General features: G+C 43.7%; 1 protein-coding gene across 9 annotated transcripts in view; it reads right to left on the bottom strand.

The window, feature by feature from the left end:
• Window positions 1-25511, bottom strand: part of Gclm (Glutamate-cysteine ligase modifier subunit) — a 129752-nt gene that overhangs the window by 37695 nt on the left and 66546 nt on the right. For all 9 annotated transcript variants that reach the window (XR_010567314.2, XR_010567317.2, XR_010567319.2 and 6 more), the window contains exon 6: window positions 4189-4303. Coding sequence is in view for 1 of the 9 variants with exons in the window: in XM_065443660.2 (XP_065299732.1) it covers window positions 4189-4303 (115 nt within the window). In the remaining 8 variants the exon portion in view is untranslated. The remainder of the gene's footprint in view (window positions 1-4188; window positions 4304-25511) is intronic.

Below are 25511 nucleotides of genomic sequence, written 5' to 3'. Positions count from 1 at the left end.
TGGTGGAGCTCGAGGCCAATACACTCCGTTTTTCTGCGCCAAATAACACAGGGTGCTGCACTGATAACTGGTGATAAGGGCATGTGCACATTTTCTGTCAGACTGTAAGGCTTGGCAACCACTACAAATGTGGTATCGTGGCAAATACGGCTCACGTCACAAGTAAAAAGGAACATTTTTATAATGTTTTAATTACCAATTTTAGCGGCAACATAGCATTTGCAAAATTGAAGGCCGACATTCATATCTTGCTCAACAACAACTTCACAAAAATCGTCGTAGGTACTATGGCCCGCAGTATTTTGGCTGTGGGCAGCCCTGAATGAAAACGAAAATTAAATTGTGTCTCAGTGACGCTGATCTCCTCACCATATTAGAAAAACGGAAAATGCCACCTGCCTCCCTGCTGCGCGGGCGCCAATGCTATGACAATTACTAGTTCTCTTCATGCTGATCAATAAAGCCTTGTTTTATTTGCTGCTATACGGACAGACGTGATTATCCGAGCTGCGGTACCACCAAAAGATTGGGAACAGAATAGAGCACGCTTCGCGTCGATTCTTGGCGTCACTATAAAAAAAGAAGACCGCGATGCAGCCCGTGCAGCCCGTGGAGAGGGTGGAGGGATCAACGTCACTGGTCCACTACATATTTCTTTCGCTACTGCCATACTGGGGGCCACCAGCAGTGCCAAAGTACTGTAGGTTGTAGCACCCAAAACGATTTTGTTTAAGAAGTTTTTGTTGAGTTAATAATATGACTCTGAGTCGTCAATTCTTTAAATTGAAGTGCTTCCTCTATAAGTACTAATTAATGGATTATTAAGGTTATGGTTATTACTTATCTGCCATATTTTTCACGCTACCGAGTTACTAGTAATCACAAAGACACATAACTTCATAGAATATCGGGAAATATCCTTGCAAAGTTATCGTTCATTTTTGTAAAATTCTGAGCAGCTGACACAGACACTGTACTTGTGACATGAAATCATACAACAGTTTTCTGAAACATTCGAGGATAAGAAGGAAAGCGTGAAACATAACGGCAGGTTTCGCAGCGGCTTCTCGGAGCGAGCGGGAGAGGGGAAGTAAAAGCGAGCTGAACATCGCGGCGCATACAGCTTGTCGAGTCACACGCCGCCAGACCCTTCGGCCGCACCGAGTCTGAAGACGATCCAGAGAATCCCATTCGCGACTTTTGATGGCCGCACTTATGCAACGTCGCTCTCAACGAACGCTTCGTCGTAAACGCGAGTGCCGGGCGCACTGGTTGAACGCCCTCTTTCTGCTGTCTGTGTTCGTCCTCGCTGCGCGTTCAGAACGGAAGAGGGACCAAAGAGCCTTAACGCCTTACAACTCCTCAGTGTATGTTTAGCGACTCCTGCTCCCAGCATGAACGCACGGCACGAGCGCACCCCACATGGAACATTCCGCTGCGGCGAGTAGTTTAGCGACCATTTCGCGAATTAAATTTTTTAGCCCGAACATTCGTGCAATTGTTTCGTGGGGTGTAGATAGAGCTGCAGCCGATAATACTGCGGCGCAACGCATCGGGTACATGAGCTCGGGCTACTGGATGCTGGAGCATTCTTTGCCATTTGCACCCAGTCAAGCCGGCGGAAGGAGGGGTGTATTCAGGCGTATGACACCCCCCCCCCACTGGCCCCTTGCACCCGGGGCCCACGGCCCCCCGGCCCCCCCTGTTGCTACGCCACTGGCCCTTTGCCATGAGTTTTAAAATCATCACGAACACACTTTTGTGCATGCTCATACGAGCTGGAGCACTTGTTAAAAAGAATTAAGAAGTTGTTCATATAGCGAAAAATTTTAACGACAGTGTCATTGTTAGTATGAATAAAATGATTGTGTAAAGAGCGACCAATGGAAGATGAAAAGATGTGGCACAACACAGGTGTGATGCAGGAACCAATACAAATGCCTCCTTTTTGCAGATACATCTGGTCGTAAAATTTGATGAAAATAGTCTGAAGGTAAAATTCTAAAAGGGCTAAAAGGCTATCTGATGACATGCCTGCAGCATTTTGGAAAGCAACGGCACCATATTCATCTATGCGCTCTCTAACTGCAACAAACAGTTCACGGTGAGGCACAGTGTAGAAGAGCTCCTGCACATCAATAGAAAAGCCAAAACCAATATCCTTGTTCTCTTGAAGGAAACGTACATCACCTGAACTTTTTGTGAGGAATGGGTCACTTATCTCAAAGTTATTCAAGACTTTCAGCAAAAACTAAAACAATGCTGCCATGCGCCCTTTTCAATCACAATAGTACGAAACGGAGCATTGGGTTTATGTGTCTTAACACTAAAGAAAACCTGCAGCACAGCACTTTCATCGCATGTGATATCTCTTGCAAGCCTTAGTAAATCTAAATTTAGTAAATCTAAATATATATTTCAAGATGGTTCTCACATCAAAATACCAACTAGCCCAGCATTCGACTCTTCTACTTATGCTTCAGGAGAACTTCAGTTTGGTCTAGTTGGTGTTTACTGCATATCACATTGTTTGCCCGTCTCGTTTTTGTGTTCTCTTGCGCTGTCCCCGTCTTTATTTACAGTCAATATGATATGCAGTCTTCTACTTATAATATTCACATAAGAACAATATTACTACTAATATAACCTATCTTGATCCCTTGCTCACACAAAGTGGGAAACATTCATTAGTTTTGTAACACCTACACTCATTATTATCCTTTACGAAAAGAACAAACTTTGGGGACAAATCAGGTTTAACTTGTTATTGATAAAACTGGTACAGGGAGCGAAAATCCGGAATTATATAGGGTTTTACCCAAAAATAAAGGACTCCAAGTATAAGAAATGCTGCACGTCAAGGGTATGTCATACCATAAACTACTACAGAACCCTTCGCTTAAGGCTTTGCACACTTTTCCCAAACACCTACGAGGTTCACAGCCTCACTTGAGGTATGTAAACTGAGCCGGGCCAGCTTCAAGGAGGCCGAGAAGACGAGAGAGATGACCTGCTTGCTACTACTTTCTTGCTGTTATGGGCAATCTTGTGTACCTAGGGCACCACTTAATGTATTACGTCTTTTCAGCCTTGCTGTATACATACTGCTCTTGACCTTTCCTGGGATTGTCTATGCCACCAACTTTAGCAATGAGCCAGGGAACTTGGCCCTCCTTAGACAGGACACCCAATTGTCAAAAGAGGTGTGCAGGCAGCCTGCTTCGACAACTGGTTGTCTCATCAGCCACTGATTGTGATGACATCTGTGTGTCATTTCTAGTGTTGCATCCTGTGCCTGTTGTCTCTCTGTGTACAGTATATCCCTCAATTGTTCGGGAAAGTAATAGCTCTACAGTTTAAGATCCACTGTCACTGCTGTAAATTTTGCCTGTGTATAGTATATATCCCTCAGTTGTGGCCTAAATAAGCTAGTCAGAAGTTACTAGGGGGTACATATTACCGTGACGTGGAAACGAAGACTCAGAGGAAGGAGTAGCAAAGAACAGAGCGAGCACTAATATGTACCCAGTAGACTTCAACCAACTTTCCCCGCAACATAATCTACTCAGAAGTTACTGCCGGGCCCATCTATGTTTGTTGTAGTGTAAAATAAATAAACAAGAAATTTTGGGGTATTATGTGCCAAAACTATAATCTAATTGTAAGCAATGTTGAAGTGCGGGGCTCCAGATTAGTTTTGAACACCTGAGGTTCATTAACATATACCTAAATATAAGTACACGAATGCTTTTGCATATCGCCCTCATAGGAATGCGGCCACTGCAGCCAGTATCGAACCCGTGACTTTGAGCTCAGCAGTGCAACACCATAGCCACTAAGCTACTGTGGTGGTTGTTTCATGTAGTATATCTGTCCCTCTAGTGTTCTTGAGTCCTTTAGCAAACACCAGCTAGGTCAAGATCTGAAGTTCTTCTGAAGCACGAAAAGTTTCACACAAACATGACTACTTTGTCACCCGGCAACTTCTTGTGTGGCAGCTTACTGTCACTAATGCAAAGCTTTCTAACAATTGGATAAAATTTTCCATGCTAGCAGCCCTTGGTATGCAACAAATGCAACAAAGTCAGCAACGAACTAGTATTGGAAAAACTGAGCAGCTATGACCAGGCAACTATACAGGCATTCAACATGCTTCACTGATGCTAGTCTGAGCACACACTCTCTTACCCTTTGGGTCACTGTGTGTCAGGAGCTGAATGTTGTTTGCCTTGGCAAATTCCTGCATCTCCTGAGGGATGACGCAGCATGAGTCGAGGTTCACCTGGTTCACGCTCGGCTTCACCTACGGATGATAACACACAAGTTTATCTGCCTGCTTGTATGAAGCTTGTATTTTGCAAAACTCCACAACTAGTTCTTGCAGAAAGAATTTACACAAGTGCACTAGAACAATTTCTTAAAGCAACTGTGTACATTTGAAAGCTGATCTCCTCTTAAAGATTTGTGAACACCTTGCCACACACTAGCTGCGATGCAAACCAACAATAAGTTGGCACTGATAAAACAGCGTGTCAAGAGGACAGCAGGCTTTGCTGCACTAGATGTCATAAGCGGTCTGTGCTAAAACGGAAAAGGACAACACAAAGGCAAAATATGCCAGACAGCAAACATCATTTAAGTTTGTAAATTTGGCTTGTTCTTGCTTTTTCTTTTTTTGTTTGTGCAGCAGCCATTACAACTATTTAGAGCCACAGACAAATTAATTTCTCTTTTAATGCGAAAAAGTCACTAGCTGCTGCATTATGCCCTAGACCTTGCTTTAAGATTACATTTCAGAACAGTTTATGTCAAATATCAATTTCATGTATGTATCTACCAAGGTTTGAACTAAAAAAAACTCAATGGGTGGTTCTTGTCTGAGTATATATGCTGGGAAAAGAGGTGCATGGTATCTATAAAATGCATTAAAATGTTTCGTTCTGATTTGCATACAGGGGGAACAGACATTCGGAATGTGCAGAATTGTTAATGGTTAACAGAAGGGTAGGCATGAGGACTATGGTTCATTTAGGAGGAAACTGTGGGCCAGTATGGTGTCATCAAAATCTGAGGTTACAGAGAATAACCTCATAGAATATTTTCTGTGGTGGCAACTTCTCTGTTCCCTTAACATAGTTTTCACTAATTATAGTTGGTTACTATCATTTGTATGTCATCATTTGTTTGTCTCATTCAGCCTGGTGTACTGCATCAGATGTACTGTGCAATTCAAATAGGATGGTAGGATGTCTGTGATCCACAGGTACTTTGCAGCAGTAGTAAGCAAATTTGCTTCTTCGTTTGCTTGTATACATGCCTATGTGGCTAGGTATCCAGCATAATCAAATGTCAAGACCTAGGCTTTAGCCCTGAAAATATTGATGCCAGTACATTTTGCAATGACCCATGTTTCTTAATTCCCCCAGAACATAAAGCATTTAAGGCACTCGAAGAATATTCATATATTACTCCATGGAGTAATACATGAATATTCTTCCTGGAAAAAAAATGCCTGCAAAAGGAAATTTTGACGCAGTGAAGTACCGTCGCAAATTCTTTTACATGAATTTGGTTGGTCAAGCAGTACACCAATCTTTCAGACAACTTGCATGGGTGGTTCAAAAACATGCAGTCACGTAGGCTGTGCAGCTGAAGTCCAGCTGAAGACTTGATAACAAAACTAACATATATTCAGCTGAACATTACCCTTTTCTTATGATACTAGCACTCATAGAAGGTCACAAATTTAGTATATCTGTCAGCTGTAGTGATTCTTCAAGTGCCTTAAAGCTGTACGTTCTGGGGGAATTAAGGAACACGGTTTATTGCAAAATGTACTGGCATGAATATTTTCAGTGCCGAAGCCTAGGTCTTGACATTTAATTATGCTGGATACCTAGCCACATAGGTAGGTATAAAAGTAAACGAAGCCAATTTACTGACTACTTCTGTGAAGGACCTGTGGATCACAGACATCCTACCATATTATTAGGATTGCACTGTATATCTGATGCAAAATGCCTGTAAACACTGTCCGGCTGAATGAGACAAACAAATTATAACAAACAAATCATAATGAATCACAATTAGTGAAAACTATGTTAACAGAATGGAGAAGTTGCCACCACAGAAAAACATTTCTATCAGGTTATTCTCTGTAACCTCAGATTTGGATGACACCATGCTGGCCCACAGTTTCCTCCTAAATGTACCACAGTCCTCACGCCTGCCCTTTTGTTAACCATTAAAGGGACACTAAAGGTTAATATTAGGTCAATGTGGACTGTTGAAATACCATCCCAGAAACCTCCAAACGCTTGTTTCGTGCGAAGAAGAAATTCATTTTAAGAGAAAATGCGTTCTGAAGCGTCCTCGTACCTCTAGCTCAGTTCAAATCGCCCGCCCTCCGATAGAGGAGTGGTAACGTTGTCATCTCACAGCGGCGTTGAGCCGTCGGTGAGTAAAACGGCGCCCGCAGATGGCGCTACGGCTTTTCTGAGCAAAACGCAAACGTGCAGCCAGAAACAGAGCCAAGACAGAGCCAACAGCAGCGCGAAACCGGAACTATGGTGGCTAGTGGAAGGAAAAGCGCGCGACGATAAGCTGGTTCTTTATTTTATGACAACAACTTTGACACTCGTTGCAATGGACGACCCCAACAACGACACATTGGCTAGCGATGCTGCAGTTGTTCTTGCGCTTCAGAGAATGCAGGCAAGACCGACGGAACAGCGCTACGGTAAAGCATTGCTTAAAAAGGCACTCCACACGACGTCGGTAAGTTGGCATTGAACTCGTAATCCTCTCGACGAAAGTGCAGCGAACACACTATGCGATTTTTCGGCTCTTTGCCAACGCGCTGTAGCAGAGGTACGGCACTTAACCACTTCGAACGGAGAGGTTCACTCGTTAGCACACAGTGATAAGTATAACGTTGGATTCGCCGCTGCAACTGCCCTTGGCCAAGTTCCGCGGACCGTTTGCACATCCCACGACATCACATGGACATGGCATTCTCGCTGCTTGTTTCAAATGCAAGTTTTGCGAGCCAGCAGAACCAGTGCAGCATGACGTGATAATGAAACGACTGAAACTCCAAAGCGCGCGCGGCACAGAGTCGAGCGCGCAGAGTCGAGCGAAAACGAAACCTTTCGACCAGCCATACTACTGAAGGGTAACGTCAAAATGTTATTTTTTCTTAGAATCGAACAGAAGTAGACAAGTAGCATTTTCTTCAGTCTTATAACCTAATGAAATGATCTTTTTAATACGAGTAGTTGAGTACTAGTGACATAAATTATGATGAGGAGTGCCTTTGTCATCGGGCTAGTACCAGAATGTCACTGGGGGGTCTCAAATCGTGTCAGGCAATTACCTCAATTTCCCGGTTACTAAAGCTCTGCTTGCGATAATATTGACACCTTAGACGTTCTAGAGCATTGCTTTATCACTTTAACTTGACTTCATAGTAACCTTTAGTGTCCCTTTAACAAGGGCACAATATTTTTTTTTACTAGCTACACGTCACAGAAAGCTTTAGCTTAATAAAAGATGTTGCACAAACAATGACGGGGCCTGCTGAGGCCTGTTTCTAGATAACATCTGGCAAGATGTGGCAACGTAAGTAATCAGTAGCATAGGTGATGTGCCTGCGACAACACTTTTATAGTACAAAGCAAAATAGCCTGTGTTTTAAAAGTGGCCACTGGTTGCTTTCTGCACAAAGACTTTTGATAGATGAAGTTCAAAATGCGCCTGTGCAGACACGCTAACCCAGGTGGTGAACTGGATCCAAGTGTCTCAATGCAGACTTTCTTGCCGTTAAACAAAAACAAAATAATTAAAAAACATGTATAATCCAGCTGCAAATGCATGAGGCAGTTTTACCATGATTTTAGTACGCAAGTTCTGTCTGAGCCCTAAAATTTATGAGCAATACAGGGAAAAAGCATTAAAAATGTGTGAAAACTAGAGTACACGACATGACTTTCTATTTTTTTTTTCTTTTTGTCAAGGACACTTAAATATCAATGTTCAAGAAGTAGTGATACGTCTCTTTTCAAGTTAAATGTGGCATCACACTGTATGTGTGCATGTGCGTGTGTTAAACATTTAAACCAATTTTGTCTCTCCAGTAAGCCATGGTATTCACAGCTACCTGTATATGTCATTCACAAGAGTAGATATTGCATAAGGACCAGCTGAGCTTCAAAAGCATTACATTTTGGGCGAGTTGGTTGTACATGGTTGTTATTAAACTTTTCCGAGCACAACGACAGGACATCGAACGAAGAAGGGACACACAACATGCGCATGTTGTGTGTCCCTTCTTTGTTCGACGTCCTGTCTTTGTGCGCGCAAAAGTTTAGAAAGAACAGCTGAGCTTACACCGCCTACATAAAGTAAGTCTGCGATAAAATAAAACACCATGTGAATGAGTTTATCTTTATGACTGGGTGTGTCACACTGAGGACTCCATGTTGTGGTGAACCACTTTCATGCCCAGGTTTTCTTAGAAATGCCATCTCCAGTTTCACTCAAAAGTAACAGTTCCCCAGAAATATAACATGACCAACATCCAAACCACAAATCCACAGTACACCAAGTCTGTCAGAATGCCTAAGTGCATCTTAACAAAACAAAGGGTTCACAGGAAGATGGAGACTTGAAGCATCCAACCCTGGGCAAACACGGAAAGCCTAAGCTAAGAGCCAACGGTTCTATAAGAGGACTTGCCTTCATCAGGGCCAGAGTGCTGCAAACATTGGCTCCAAGCTGATGGTTTCCTTGTAATTGTTGAAGCTTCCATAATTTTATCGTACATCAAGTTGAAAATATGGACATGCAGCGCTGCTTCTGAACAAATAACCAATATCCTGAATCCTTTCCATTTGTGGAATAAATTATTTGCAGGAGAGGATGAGATGGCTGATTGCAGAAGGGAGAGCTAAAAATCTACACTGATACTTATCAAGCATTCATTTCACTCCTGAAATGTGCATGAGACAGCGTTTCATCATCCTTTCACACATTTTCCACATGAAACTCATCAAGGCAAGTAGCTGACAACTATGTCAATTATAAGGTATCCTTTCTGGGCTTTATAGACATCAATAATACACATCTCCATGAGGTAACATTTTGTTAAATATTACAGAAGTGTATCTAGAGTTAAATGAGGTCATAGCGCTGGATCCACACAGACAAAGAAAAACGACAGGACGTGCTCTTCTGAAATAAAATCAGTTTACAGTATAACGCATGTCCTGTCGTCATTCTTGTCCATGCAAAATCAAGCGCTATGACCTCATTAAATTAATAAAAGGAAAATGAGACGTCAACCTCACTTCATGCAACGAACCAACAAACCCAAAAATATGCACTCCTGTGTATCTGCAGTGCTGTACTGCAGAATTTTCAGCACTTCATAATTGCAGCTATCTGGCCTTGCAGCCCTACTTTCTATACTGGATTTCATTGATTGAACAGCAAGACATATTTATAAGCATCTCTGTAACTCAGGTTAATAATTATTTCCTGTCCTTTCATTTCACATTTCTGATTTGGAACTTCTGCTAGTAATTCCAGAAACTCAAGACATTTTGAAAATGAGTGCAAAAATATTTGCCTGACGTTCGATGTCTCCTTCTAAGTCCAGTGTTGCCCTTATTTTATTGTAAGTTCTCTTGGGGAACATTTTACATAATACTGGGAGTAAGCTAATTGGCCTATAACTTTTCAATTTTTTAACGTCTCCCTTATCTTAATTAGCATAATGTTTGCATTCTTCCAGTTTTCTGGGACCCTTGAAGTCCATAGACACTTTGCATAGAGATCCGCCAGTTTTTTAAACATTATGTCTCCTCCATCTTTGATTAAATCAACTGCTATTCCATCTTTCCCAGCCGCTTTTCCCCATTTCATGTCTTGCAAGGCCCTTCTGACCTCATCGCTATTTATAGGAGTCTCTGCAACCTGTTCATTACTGCTTTGAATGGAGGTATCGTGGCTCTTCTGGGTACTGCACAGGTCAGTATAGAATTCTTCCGCTGCTTTTAATATACCTTCGAGATTGCTGATGATATTACCCTGCTTATCTTTCAGTGCATATATCTTGGTTTGTCCTATGCCAAGTTTCCTTCGCACCGGTTTCAAGCTGCATCCATTCACTGCACCTTTACCCTACACCTAACACTTCTACAGCCTGCACTATGCTTGGATTGGCAGAAAGTGTGATATCAGTTTCCTGTTTCACGATTAGGGCATTTCCAGGTCCATTTTCTGTTGCTACGCTCCCTGAAGAAGGTGTTCATAATTCACAGCTTATTCCTTTCTGCGAATTCTACCAGCATCTCTCCTATAGCGTTCCCAGAATCAACGCCGTAGTTACCAATTGCTTGTTCCCCAGCCTTTTCTCTTACTTCTACATTGAAGTCGCCCATTACTACAGTATACTGAGTTTGCGCTTTTCTCATCGTTAATTCAACATCTTCATAAAACTGATCTACTTCATCATCATTGTGACTGGATGTTGGAGCGTAGGCGTATACTACCTTTAATCATACCTGTAATTAAGTTTGATTACGACTACTGCTACCCTCTCATTAATGCTGTAGAATTCGTCAATGTTACCCGCTATGTCCTTATAGCTTAGGAATCCTACCCCGTATTGCTTCTTATCTGGGAGACGATGCAGCGATGGCGTAGAGATAGAGCATCTGCCTCGTGTGCGAGAGGACCGTGGTTCAAATCCCGGTGCCATGCAATTTCCCACCGGATAAAAAAAAAAAAACTGCATGTTCATAAAATTGCATAAACAGGCCTGGAGTGCGGCCTGACCCCAGTGACCAGAACCGGTAACGCACTTCCTCACCAGAGAAGGATTGGCCACCTTGGTGCAGTACTTGGCCACAACCTCCTATATAATGCTGGCACATCCTGTGCTACCGGGGCTTAGCGGAGAGACGAGGACCATGAGTCAGATTCCTGATTAATAAGGATATAGCTGGTAACATACAGGAATTCTATAGCATTAATGAGATGGTGGCAGGTCTTGTTGTGAAACCTAATAAGAGGTACAAATTGAAGGTCATACAGGTCTACATGCCTACATCCAGTCATGATGACCAACATGTCGAAAGCTTCTATGAAGACATGGAATCGGCGTTGGGTAAAGTCAAAACAAAATACACTATGCTGATAGGCAACTTCAATGCAAGGGTAGGCAAGAAGCAGGCTGGAGACAAGTCAGTGGGGGAATATGGCATAGGCTCTAGGAATAGCAGGGGAGAGTGATTAGTAGAATTATCAGAACGGAATGATTTGGGGATCATTAATACCTTTTTCTGCAAGCGGGATAACCGAAAGTGGACGTGGAGGAGCCCGAATGGCAAGACTAGAAATGAAAGACTTTATACTCAGCACTAACCCTGGCATCATACAAGATGTGGACGTGCTCGGCAAGGTGCGCTGCAGTGACCATAAGATGGTAAGATCCCAAATTAGCCTAGACTTCAGGAGGGAACGGAAGAAACTGGTACATAAGACGCTGATCAATGAGTTAGAAGTAAGAGGGAAAACAGAGAAATTTTGGATCAAGCTACAGAACAGGTATTCGGCTTTACCTCAGGAAGAGGACCTTAGTGCTGAAGCAATGAATGACAATCTTACAGGCATCATTAAGGAGTGTGCAATAGAGGTCAGTGGTAACTTCGTTATACATGATACCAGTAAGCTATCACAGGAGACGAAAGATCTGATTAAGAAACGCCAATGTATGAAAGCCTCTAACCCTACAGCTAGAATAGAACTGGCAGAACTTTCCAAGTTAATCAACAAGCGTAAGATAGCTGACATAAGGAAGTACAATTTGGATAGAATTGAACATGCTCTCAGGAATGGAGGAAGCCTAAACGCCGTGAAGAAACTAGGAATAGGCAAGAATCAGATGTATGTGTTAAAAGACAAAGCCGGCAATATCATTACTAATATGGATAAGATAGTTCCAAGTGGCTGAGGAGTTCTATAGAGATTTATACAGTACCAGTGGCACCCACGACGATAATGGAAGAGGGAATAGTCTAGAGGAATTTGACATCCCACAAGTAACGCCGGTAGAAGAAAGTCTTGGGAGCTATGCAAAGGGGGAAGGCTGCTGGGGAGCATCAGGTAACAGCAGATTTGTTGAAGGATGGTGGGCAGATTTTTCTAGAGAAACTGGCCACCCTGTATACGCAATGCCTCATGACGTTGAGTGTACCGGAATCTTGGAAGAATGCCAACATAATCTTAATCCATAAGAAAGAGGACACCAAAGACTTGAAAAATTATAGACCACTCAGCTTACTGTCCATTGCCTACAAAGTATTTACTAAGGTAATCACAAATGGAATCAGGAACACCTTAGACTTCTGTCAGCCAAAGGACCAGGCAGGATTTCGTAAAGGCTACTCAACAATAGACCATATTCACACTATTTATCAGGTGATAGAGAAATGTGTGGAGTATAACCAACTCTTATATATAGCTTTCATTGATTACAAGAAAGCGTTTGATTCAGTCGAAACCTCAGCAGTCATGCAGGCATTACGGAATCAGGGTGTAGATGAGTGGTACGTAAAAATACTGAAAGATATCTACAGCGGCTCCACAGCCACCATAGTCCTCCATGAGGAAAGCAACAAAATCCCAATAAAGAAGGGCATCAGGCAGGGAGATACGACATCTTCAGTGCTATTCACAGCAAATATACAGGAGGTATTCAGAGACCTGGATTAGGAAGAACTGGGATTAAGAGGTAATGGAGAATACCTTAGTAACTTGCGACTCGCTGATGATATTGCCTTGCTTAGTAACTCAGGGGACCAATTGCAATGCATGCTCACTGACCTGGACAGGCAAAGCCCCAGAAGGGTGGGTCTGAAATTTAATCTGCAGAAAACTAAAGTAATGTTTATCAGTCTCCGAAAAGAACAGCAGTTTACGATAGGTAGCGAGGCACTGGAAGTGGTAAGGGAATACATCTACTTAGGGCAGGTAGTGACCGCGGATTTGGATCAAGTGACTGAAATAATCAGAAGAATGAGAATGGGCTGGGGTGCGTTTGGCCGGCATTCCCAGATCATGAACGGCAGGTTGCCATTATCCCACAAGAGAAAATTGTATAACAGCTGTGTCTTACCAGTACTCGCCTACGGAGCAGAAACCTGGAGGCTTACGAAAAGGGTTCTACTTAAATTGAGGATGACACGAGCTATGGAAAGAAGAATGATGGGTGTAACGTCAAGGGGATAAGAAGAGAGCAGATTGGGTGAGGGAACAAATGCGAATAAATGACATCTTAGTTGAAATGAAGAAAAAAAAATGGTTGTGGGCAGGGCTTGTAATGAGGAGGGAAGATAACCAATGGTCATTAAGGGTTACGGACTGGATTCCAAGAGAAGGGAAGCGTTGCAGGGGGCAGCAGAAAGTTAGGTGGGTGGATGAGATTAGGAAGTTTGCAGGGCCAACATGGACACAATTAGCACATGACCGGGGTAGTTGGAGAAGTATGGGAGAGGCCTTTGCCCTGCAGTGGGTGTAACCAGGCTGATGATGATAATAGCAGAAGACATGGCCGTTAGTCAGCACTGCATAAGCTTCACCAGTTCTTCTAATCTCACTAAGGCCGATGATATCCGAAACAATGTCCGATAGTTCCTCAAAGAGTTCTGCTAATCTAGCCGCATTTGACAGAGTTTGGGTGTTGAAGGTTGACTGGGTCAGTTTCCATTGGCGGCCTGTCAGGGTCTCGAGATTCTTAGCAACCTCTGCTGCGTTACAGGTCTGACCGCCGCCTTGGTCAAGTGCTCCACAGCTGCGGGGAACTGAGGGCCATGGGTTAATTGTAGGAATCATGAGGGACGTAGTGGCCGAATACTGCAGCAGTGAAGCCAATTCCTGTTCTGGTCAGGGAGTGTCTTTGTTGAAGCTTAGTGGGCCTTCCTAAGTTGGTTGTACCTAGATTAGTATAGCCCCACTGGCTATTGGCATCTTTTGCCGATGTCAGACGCCACTCCAAGCCTGGAGATGTAGTGCACTATTGTGCAAATGCTCCTACTATATTTAAAATACACTAGCAAAGCTTTGCACCAGTGTCCCTCACTTTCAGTGACTTATTCCATAACTTGGCATTCTTCTTTGCTCAAGATACGTTTGGATTGAACTCGAGATTATGGTTTTGTGGTCAGTCAATCTACTCTTTGTCGTTCTCATCACACAACACCTATCATTATTTGACCACACTCGGGAATTGATGAGGCAGACAGAACTAGAAAAAAAGAGAGAATATCGGACGTCATTGTTATGATCGATTGCCTCCATAGTTGATAGTGAAATAAAGGCTAGCAGCTCCGAGATTTGAAAGCATTGTCTTGTGACACGCACTTCTGGCCGATGTTAAGGTTTTTCTGAAGACAGGAGAGATGTTTTGTTAGGATGGGCTATTTAGCTGTAAGCGACCCGTCTTACGAGCTAAGTGGGCCACAGGAGACTAGCCCCCGCTATCTAGCATTGAGGGACTGGGCAGTGACGAGAGACATTCCTAGCAAAACTGAAGTTTATGTACATGATGAAAATCAGAGACAAGAAGAAACAGGTAGCGAAGACAGCTTTATGGGAAACAGCAATGCCTCTACTTATTCACCTAGCAGAGTTCTGTCAAACGCACTGTCGTGTTTGATGCTGTATGGCTGGGCAATCGCGATCTGCAATGTGGGAGAGGTGCTCCTTCCGTGGGACCGCAATGTTCTGCTGCTGCATTACATGCAGGGCACCTTCTTGCCTTGTTGAACACATGGGTGACGGAAGCACTTAGCATAGCGTTGATCAATACCCTCCTATCACCACAGTTGTCATCGATGCATTATACTTGGGCAAATCATAACCCTCACTAAAATTGAGACAATCCATGCTGACAAACACCAACTGCACCCAGGTGGGGGCAATGCGAGAGGAGTCTTTGATAGGTGTAAATCCTACCCACTGGTCTCTGTCACCGGCTTCACGAATTGTTCTGTCTGCCGGAACAGTGGCTGTTTTTGCCCAATTTGTTAAATAGCGATGGCAACATGACACAAGCAAATACGTTTTCTTTTTTTAAGGGGAGGGGGGGGGGAAAGATCACCTCATCTCCTCCCCCCCTTGGATTGCCTCTGCTACGAACCTATTGTCAGGAACAGTGTGTGCTCTGTCATCAATAAATACAACAGATTGTCAGGTCAGGTACATATGTTTTATATAATATTGTGGATGCCTCATGATTCAGTTGTCACACAACTACAAAGAACAATGTACACTAATATCTTTCATTAGCAAATGTGGTTCTGGCAATAACTGTAGGATGTTGCTTATTGCTACTAATGTTGAAGGAGGTAGGTACAGTAAGCAAGGTGTTATGCTTTGGCCCAAGCACAGTCGTAGTGCACCTGCTTATAAGCTTGTGTTAATCTGTATTTCTGTAGCGGGAACTTCTACCCATACAGCAATGATCACTCAATGGCCACTTTGATGTAAGTATGCCTCTCATGCATGTAAGCATCGGTGCAATAAAGATGTTGGTGCCCAGCACCCATCCTGTGAAGCTTATGTTTGTCTTCAACTTCCGAAGTGCTGAAACTATCTTATTTATTTGAATCTAGGCCGATAGTTTTTTTTTTAAATGATCATATTCCAAACTCTAGGGTCAGCTTAGATTCGAGGATTTTAAAAAACGTGTCAGTTTTTGATTGAAACTGCTAAATGTGGTGCATAGCTAATGCCATCTAGAAAGGTCAGTATTGCAGCCACTACTAGCCGTGCCAGTAGCCAACCGTGCACAAGCGAGGTCGCCATTTTGACCTGTGTCGTGTCGGCCTTATCGGTGTGCAGCGGGGTATTATTGCGATGGCACCAAGCAGGAGATGCCACTTGTTAGGTCGGGCTGGACCTGTTTCATACAGAGTTCGTGTGGAAACCGGTCGAGGTGTGCTTGCCTGGAAGCGCCACCAGAACCGCGTAATTCAAGCCAGGGATATGGACTTTCCTTACATCTCTGAACCGCGAGACGACCCCGAGCAGCCGCGGCCTGACAGCCGCGACCACCCGGTGCAGCCAGCTTCGTCTTCTCCTTCAGCCACGGCAGAGCGGCGTTATCCTGCAAGGCAGCGGCGCCCTCCAGACCGCTATGTGCCATGAACTACTTCTTGTTTCATGCATGCGCCCGACATAGAATAAGAACGGGGGAGTGTAGTGGCTGCACGTCTACCGATAAGCGACATGTGCTCTACTGTGACTTGCCTCTTTGATAAGGGCTTATATACTGCGGTGCCGAGCGTAGCCCACGCACTTCTTCCCAGCTTATCACAGTTGGCGGCCCAGCTGTGCTGGCGCTCACCAGTCACCTTGTAAATGGAATAGAAATTCCTTTTGCGTACTTCCTCTGCAACTGCCTGGCTCCTGCCTGCCTGGAAGAACACCACACCACTACAGTGCCGCTTTCAAGCGAAAACTTGTGATAGCGCAGAGGCATCGTCGAACCTTCAAGCTGGGTGGCGACTTCGGCGTCGATGAGAAAAACGTCCGTCGTTGGAGGGGACAACGACAGCAGCTTTTTGCGTGCGCCACAACGAGGATGGCATTTAGCGGACCAAAGAAAGGCCGTCACCACGAAGTGGAGACAGTTTTGGCCGACTTTGTTCTGACGCAGAGAGCAGCTGCCCTTCCAGTGACAACAGAAGTGCTCCAAACGATAGCTAGGGAACTTTCGAGGGAGCGAGGCCTAACACCAAAGGATTTCAAAGCCAGCCGGGGCTGGCTTCAGAAATTCATGAAGTGCTTCGGCTTCAGCTCACGACCTCGCACTTCAATCACAATCTCGCACTTCAATCAAGCGATTTTGAAGAAAAGCTGATAGCTTTTCAGCGCTACGTGCTGCGAAAGAGAGAAGCGGCAGGCTACAACCTTGGGCAAAACGGCAATGCCAACCAGACGGCTGTGCATTTTGATATGCCAGTGGCATACACCGTGAATGAAAAGGGTGCCAAGGAGGTGAAGGTGCGCTCTGCAGGCTACGACAAGCAGTGCGCAACTGTGATGCTGTGCTGCACAGCTGATGTACATAAACTCCCTCCTTATATGATATTTAAAAGGAAGACACTGCCTGCTCAAGAAACTTTCCCAAGAAATGCCATTGTGCGGGCAAATGAGAACGGGTGGATGACGGGTGCGATGGTGGAAGAGTGGGTTAAGATTGTGTGGCGACGGTGTCCAAGAGCCGTTTTGACAAAGAACTTGCTCCTTGTTGTCGACTCTTACTGTGGGCACTTGACCGACAATGTGAAGGCTGCGCTTGCTCAAGCGAACACGGACCTTGCTGTCATACCGGGCAGCATGACGGGCCAGTTGCAGCCACTTGATGTTTGCATCAACTAACCTTTTAAGGATCATCTACGGAAATATTACACGGACTGGTTGATTGACGCAGATCACATGCTAACGGCAACGGGCCGCATCAAACGTGCATCGCTATCACAGCTGGCGGGCTGGGTAGCTGCAGCGTGCGACGACATCCCAGGTACTTTGGTCATGTGCGCCTTTAAAAAACGCAGCATATCTAATGCGCTTGACGGTACCGAAGATGGTGTACTGTTTGAAGGTGACAATGACAAGGAACACAGCGACGAGTCTAGCAGCGATGACGACGTTGAATGAGCTCTGCATGTTCAGATTTAATAAATGCTGTTTGCATTTTGAGAACGCTGTCCTCGCTATTTTTTTTCGGCCTACATTCGAGGTAATATATTTTTTTGTTGTTGGCTTTGGACTTTAGGGGCTCGGCTTAGAATTGGCGTCCGCCTAGATTCGAGTAAATACGGTATGTTTCATAATTCCAATAACCGACCAGCACAACTTTCAACATTAGCCATATTTGCCCAGGTGTGTGGTGTTGTGACACATCCAACACAAGAAAAAAGTAAGAGTGTAGGTTCTTTTAAAAAGAGAGTACGATGTGCTTGCTGCTATCTGCAATGATCTTGGGGAGCCTTTATTTTAGCTTCATTTGCTACCTCACTCATTGTGATTGGAACATAACTGCAGAGCTGAAGTAGCTCGAGGCTGGTTCACTGGAAGTGTTCTGTTCAAAACCAAAGCCATCCTCGAATGCAGGCTTGGACGTTGTGTAGCACGTAAGGTTTCATACGAACAAACTAGCAAAAAAAAAAAGAAACTGCAGGGGCTTTTTGCAGAAGTGCTTTCTTTCGATGGTGTTTACTCTATTTGCACAGTATTATGCAAACAAATTTAAAGAATAAAAGACATGCAGAAAGCGAAAGAGCACTCTTTCTCCCTCTGCCTGTCCCTTATTTCCTTAAGTCTGCACTGTGAACGCCACTGAAATGCCAGGATCTTTGGAGGAAACATGAACAGAATGTTAAAAACGATGGCCCCTACATGCGATTCAGGAGAGACGCAAGCAGGAAGAGTTCCCTGCACAAACTTATTATGCGTATGAAGTGCAAAGTCTACGCACACTAATACGCGCTCAGTGCTGTGGCAGGTGCTGCCTACAGACTGTAAAGTGGGGTATGCTTGCATGAATGTGTGCACAGACAAGCCATAGGTCAATAGGATATCAATTTCGTGACTTCGTGACAACGCTGACACAACAAGCTTATCTTTAACAGATTAGCAATTGTAGGAGTAACAAACATATCATAGGAGAGCCCAATATGCGCGCACTCTTGGCACCATGTCAATATACCATGCAGCTGCAGGTGATGAAATGAGGTGCACGCTTAAGAATGGGGAGCGGGGCCCATGCATGAGCTACTATGTACAAAGAAAATACATATTTTAAAATCCGTTTAGACCAAACTTTAGGGGCTGGACCTTACACAGGGGTGGCTTTTAAAATTACATAATAAATAAATTATACAAATAAAAAAAAAGTACATGGCATGTTCTTGACTGATTGATAGAATTTGCTGTTTCAAAGCAATACCAGGAATAAACAGTGCATATTGAGGATCATACTGAAGAAATATTAAAGGTGTTGGTACAGTGAAGGCACCATAAGAAATTCTATAACTGCTGTCATAGCCTTCAGAATGCACCTCTTGAGTAGTGAATTAAATTTTAGAATTGTTGCTGTACACAAACAGCTCTGCATTTTTTTTCTCAAACTTTGCACACATATAGTATGGGAAACCATGTATGCTTTAAATCAAGTCGGGAAGTTTCACTCTAAATTCAGAAATGTTACTTTGAGAATGTTAGTTGTACGCAGTCATGTATTTAACACCACCAATGTTGGTGTGACAGCTGTGGCTCAGCGCAGAGGCAGTTGGGAGGATGCACGAGGTCAGCGAGGGAGTTCCACAGAACTAAGAAAGCTGCCCACTGTGGCCCCTTTGCAGCACTTTGCTTCACTGGAACTTGGGGTTACATTACTACAAGGTAGCACAAGTCTGCCAGAGTTTTCGAGCAGGCATCTTTCTTTGCATGTAGGAATGACAATCAATCTCTGACACCAGTTTCAAGAGTGCACCCAAGAAGTTCAAGAAAAGTGTCACGTGTTGATTGTTTCACATGCAGGTGTGTTCTTGTTTACCGACATTTATAATTTGATTCAATATTGAATACTTCTGATAAAAGAAAAAGCTCATATCTAAAGCAACTGTGTTTTATAGCATTCTATTAGTTTAATGTGATCTGAATGCTTTCAGTGTAAGTTGACCCTCTCAGTGTCGGATTTTTTCAGCAGTGACGCATTATGAGACGAACACAATGGTTTATTTTTGGTTGTGCAGAAATGAAAACGTGACACGGATAATGGCAAATGCTATCTTGGTGTGGTCCTCAAATTCCGATCTCAAAAAAGGAATGTGGAAAGGAAGATGGCGAGACAAAGGCACGGAAACGTACCAGTATGTCTGTGACGTTGAAAGAGCTAATAGCAATGAGTATATTACTTTTTTAATGGTCATCTGTGAATGGTAGCATGCACAAAGTAACTTCTGATGTAATTTTCATTAAAGAGTTTTGAACCTTTCCTATGCCTTGTTCCAACGCATAAATTCTATAGCATGGTTTTCCAACACAAAGTGAGCAGCCGAATTCAGCTGCATTCTCTCTAACAGTTAATACAGTTGAACCTTATTATAATGAAGCTGCCTTTGACATTAAATACCTTCAGTATAAGCATATGTTGTTACCGGCTTATATCAGCAAAAAAACTCTAGACTTATTTCAATTATATCTGATAAATGATTATACAGTGAAACCCAATTCATTTGAACTCTAAGCAAACCGAAACATTATTTGAACAAAATGCAATTCTAACAAAAAAGAGCCCCTTTGAATATCATGCTTGATAAATTGCATGGTACCATGCACAATACAGTTGCTGACCAATAATTCAGATTTAGTGGAGAGAGTATAAATGTCCAAATAAATTAATTCCAAACTATGAAATTTGCCAGAAAATCATCCTTTTTTCCACAAGCGGGCAAAAAAGCTGGTCAATGTGTTGCTGCATGCCCACATGCTTACATATGTCTGTATTTTGACCACCGTCACGGCTGTCGCTAAAGACAGACGAAGAGACAGCCTCGAAATGAACCACGTATCGATCCCCTAAAACTTGAACACAGATTGACTGCACTCCGATAGCCATATGTTTGTGGGTTTCTTCGCAACAGTCATTATCAGGCAGTTCCCTCCCTTAATCATCCTTTTCAGCTGCAGCAGAGACATTAAGGGTGGAGTTGGCACTGTCTGGGTCTCCTTGATGATTGTAACCGACAAAAATTTCTAATTGCAGTCAAAGACATCACCCAAGACCTTGTCACAATTTCACATGCAAAGGAATAAATCTGGATGCATAGAACTTGCATGACAAACTGCAAATGTAGTCCCTTACAAGTTAGCACCTTGGTTTGGCTTGTGCTGTGCTTTGGGGTTCGGTCGGCTGCGACTGTTAAAGCTCTGGTGACATATCAAAATATTGCATTTTGTGTGCAACTTGGTAGCTGAATTGCATGTAGTAATGCAGGCAGAACAAATCCAAGTCCGAATTCTTGAGCGGCATGTTGTAAGCTGTCTGAAATTTCTGCGACCCTGTCTGAATTATCGGTGGGCGACTGTACTGTACCTGGAGGGCTAGTGCCTTACACCATGTATTTCTGGACGCACTGTCTCGGAAATTACAGATCACTAGCAAGTGCGACTAATTTGAGCTGGGAATGCAAAGAGAAGGTTAATTGCACTGGTGTGTCTTCAAATGGCACCACAGCATTTAATACTGGTCATTCCTTGGAGATGAAGAATGCCTTAACAGCCCAATTCTTAACTGCATCATTACTTTGCTTATCCGCTGAAGCACAGCAGGCGATGACAGCATGCTAAAGGTTGATGCCCTGGCACTTCACCCTGGTTCCGTGGAAAAGGTGATGGATACACCGTAGGAACAAGAAATTTCGTTAGAAATGACCATTATGCAATACTAGGAGCTTAATTTGCAGAAGTTTTTCCCCATTCAAATACATGCAACTTTGCTGGGACAAACCGTTCAATTCGAATCGTCTGTCAATTTGGACTACGAGATATTTAATTACGGCAACTTCCCTGTATCCATGTTCATTATATCTGCAACATATTTTTAATTTACAGTGCTCGAGCAGCTGTTGCCTGACGAACAGCTGATGCACTGGCTTATCAGTCAAGTGCTTAAAGGGGCCCTGAAACACTTTATTAACTAATCACAGAATGGTCTCACTATTAAAGGACATCATCGCATGAATCTCATGCCACAAAATTTCTTTGAATCCTTCAACTATAAGTGGCGTTATCGCACCGATGCCCAGCTTTCTCTCTCTTTTCATCTCCACTGGCGCGCTGGAAGCTACACAGAGGATAAGTCAAGACGGGATAGCCCTGGCCAAAAGTTGAGTGTCGCAGCGGCGAAAGGACTCGTTGTGACACCCTAAGGTGGCAACAGTGTGTGCAGAACACCGTTGCCACCTCGGAGGCCATGTGTGGCTGACACAGCTACGCACAGTGCAAAGATGAAATTATCTTTGTCTTTTTTAGATTGCAGACATATATATTTTTCATTTATTTAACGCTGCTAAGAAAGCACACGAAGGAGCAACCCTTGTTTCTATACCTTTATCGCGTACTGACGCAGCCCAACACTTAGGCAAGCTAGCGCACCGTATGACATTGGAGAAGTGGCACACACCTGATTTCACTCAACATCGATTGCATTCACTCGATCCATCTATGCAACTGCGGCTGTTACCAGAGCTTCCGCGTAATGAGGAAACAATGCTGTGCCGCTTACGCTTGGGCGTCGCATTCACGAATGCATATACGTTTTTGATTGGAATGGCTGATAGCGCCGAGTGCAATGCCTGCGGTGTCAAAGAAACTATAAACCATCTACTGTGCTACTGCCCATCATTTGAAAATGAAAGACAAGATCTCTGCACAGCTCTCAACCAGTTAGATAGAAAACTGTTCACCTTGAACAAGATCTTGGGACCATGGCCTCGTATATCGCAGCTACAAAAGGCTACAAAAGCGCTGCTGCGATATTTGAAAGATACAGGATTGAGTCAGCGTCTGTAATCCGGACTGAGTGACTGAACGATATCCCCGGTGGATTTTCTCTTCTTTCTTTAATCTTTCTGTCCCCGTTTCCCTTTCCCCAGTGTAGGGTAGCCAACCGGGCTCAGTCCTGGTTAACCTCCCTACCTTTCATTTATCATTTGCTCTCTCTCTCTAACTCAAAATGAGCAATTATGTATTACTGAGAATGCTCTTGCGATCACAAAATCAGTCAATAGAGTTGGTGGGTTCAGCTGCTTTTGATGACGCTGCATGGCAGCATTGTGGAAGCAAGGGCAATGGATTTTTTTGCCATTTATGACATAAAATTGTAAATTCCCTGCTGCATGCAGTGCAGTAACATTTGGCTCACATGTTCACAGCAGCCTCTACAACAGATCGGCTAGGTTTTCTTGCTGCATTCATAAAGTGTTTCATACCCCCCCCTTTAAAGGCCAAATGCAAGGGAATTTTGGGCCTTGTAAAAAGCCTAGAATGAGACAGTGGAGATACAGAACTACCTCTGTGCAAAATCTTTTGCTTGAGAAACAAGTGGATGTGCCAAAAGAATCACAAAAGCAGATGTTTTTGACACCGAAACTAAAAAAAAAAAGCGTGGCGTTACAGCTCACCAGAAGTGATGCATGACTCATATCATGAGACTCCTTCACATGACCTCTGAGATTAGCTACTGCTTGTGGCAGCCCACAGAAAGCTGAAAAATTTTAGAGGCGATGTGCTGGTATAGTAGAATCTGTTAATTTGAAATCTAAGGGACAGGAAATTTATTCGAATAAAACAGGGTTTAAACTAAGGAGAGCCCCCTTAAATATATAGTGCCCGATAAATTGTGCGGTACAGTGCGCAAAACCAATACTGTCACTCAGCTCACATTGAAAAAGTCATTAAGTTTCCTCCACCAGTGCACGACTACATGTGCAGGAAGAAGCCTAGGTTCCGTATAAAGCCCAAGAGCGATAAAATTGCACCTATCAGTGGTTATCAGTTAACCGTGCAGTTATCAGTGGGTGAGAAGGAGAACGTGTGAGGGTGAGCCAAGAAGGATGAAGCTACTATCATGGAACTACTTTCACTATGCTAACAAAACATATTTCATAAATGTCATGGCTCAAACGTCCCACAAACAAATCAGGGTGTCTACCAAGTTGACATTTCCAAATTCCCTGAGTTTTCCAGGTTTTCCCTGAGTGCTTTTGCAAAATTCCCTGAGTGATGCAGAACTATGTTTTATGTCAAGTCGCGCTGAAACCATATCGCCCTATGCTGTCACTCTCTAGTAAGCATATGAAAAACATTTTAACGAAAACCGACTTAATCCAATTTGAATACTAAGGAGTAGTGTTTATGTTATTCAAAAAAGAATGTAAGGGAGGGGTTATTAAAATGCACAGCAAATAAAATGTATTCGAAAAAATTTTCAAATCGAGTTGGACATTCTCTAGTACAAATAAAAAGGAGATGCATACAGAAGCAAATATTTTCGAATATGAGCTATTTCTATCAACTGATAGCATGCTCAGTGTCATGCAACTGTCCTGACATACTCTCAGCTCGCGCAAGACGCCCCAGTGTTGTGTTCGCTGCTTTAAAGAGTTTATTTTGGTTTGGATAAGGGACACCTGCATCTCGGCATCAGCCAACAATTTGTTTTTTGAGCGCAGGCTCCTTCAAAGAAGCGGTCGCATACTTAATTCCCCGTTCATTCCTCAGTGCGTCAATTCTTTCTGTTTTCGTCCTCCTTTCGCCGCGCGTTCACCCCACGGACCATTTGAAGAATACTCTTGGTCAATTTACAGTCAACGTCCAATTTTTCGGACCCCCTAGGGGCCGCGAAAACTTCCGAAAAATCAGGCAGTCCGAAAAAATAAATTCATGTCTTTTACTGCCCTTAAAGGCTAAAATCGACACATGTACGTCTGAAAAAGCTCTGAATGCCTGTCAGTGCACTTATTAGGCATATCGGTGCTCCTACTGTGACAGGTGGGGGCGGGTGCACACGTGTAAAATTAAGGAATACATACAGTGTCCCGCGACAATTGCCCCTTCCTACGCTTGTTACGCTTCACCGCGTTACACGACTGTAATGAGGCGAAGCAGACTTTCGGAAAAGAGCATTATGCAATGCGTCGTGCTTTCCGAGCTTCGAAGACAAAATTACTGCTGTCAGCGGAGAAATTAACACGGCACCGAACGACACGAAGCTTAAAAGCGAACATCCAAGCAGCTAGGCCTAGCGTTGCCGCAGAGGTGGCTACGGCTGCCAGCGGATCTGCGTGCGAGAGCACCGGTTCAAGGCGGCAAGGTAATCAAAATAGCAGCGGTGGTGGTTTTCATTAATGCCGTCTCGGACCTGCGATCACGCAAAACGTTTAGAAAATTGGACGGCAAAGAGTTCTTGCGTCTGAAATTTAAGACGTCATGATACATTGACTCTTTGGGGTACGTGGTGGTGCCGCGAAGCCGTCCGAGTTATCGGGAATCCGGAAAGTCGTTCGTTGACTGTACACTGGCAACTGCTCCAGCCGACGACGATTCGTCACGAGCCCTGTCTGTTTCTCGAGCCAGCATTACCGCGACTTTTGACCCTCTAAAAAAATTACGGCTAATTTTCCCTGATAGAAGCACAAATTCCCTGAGTTTTCCCTGAGTTTTTCCAGACTACTCAAAATCCCTGAGAATTCCCGGTTTTCCCGGTTTTCCCGGTTAGTAGACACCCTGCAAATGATCTCACCTGTCCTTGCATGCAGCATTCCTTTCATCTTGCCAACATAGAGCTACAGATGAGGCCATGTGCCATGTGTGCACACCATCGAGTGCATCAGTAAATAAGACACATTCAGGAACAGGTGGAAGAATTAAATGGA

This window comes from Dermacentor albipictus, unplaced genomic scaffold, assembly GCF_038994185.2.
Source record: "Dermacentor albipictus isolate Rhodes 1998 colony unplaced genomic scaffold, USDA_Dalb.pri_finalv2 scaffold_11, whole genome shotgun sequence".
Lineage (NCBI taxonomy): Eukaryota > Metazoa > Arthropoda > Arachnida > Ixodida > Ixodidae > Dermacentor > Dermacentor albipictus.
The sequence above is the reverse complement of the archived record's forward strand: the minus strand, read 5'-3'. Positions and strand labels throughout refer to the sequence as shown.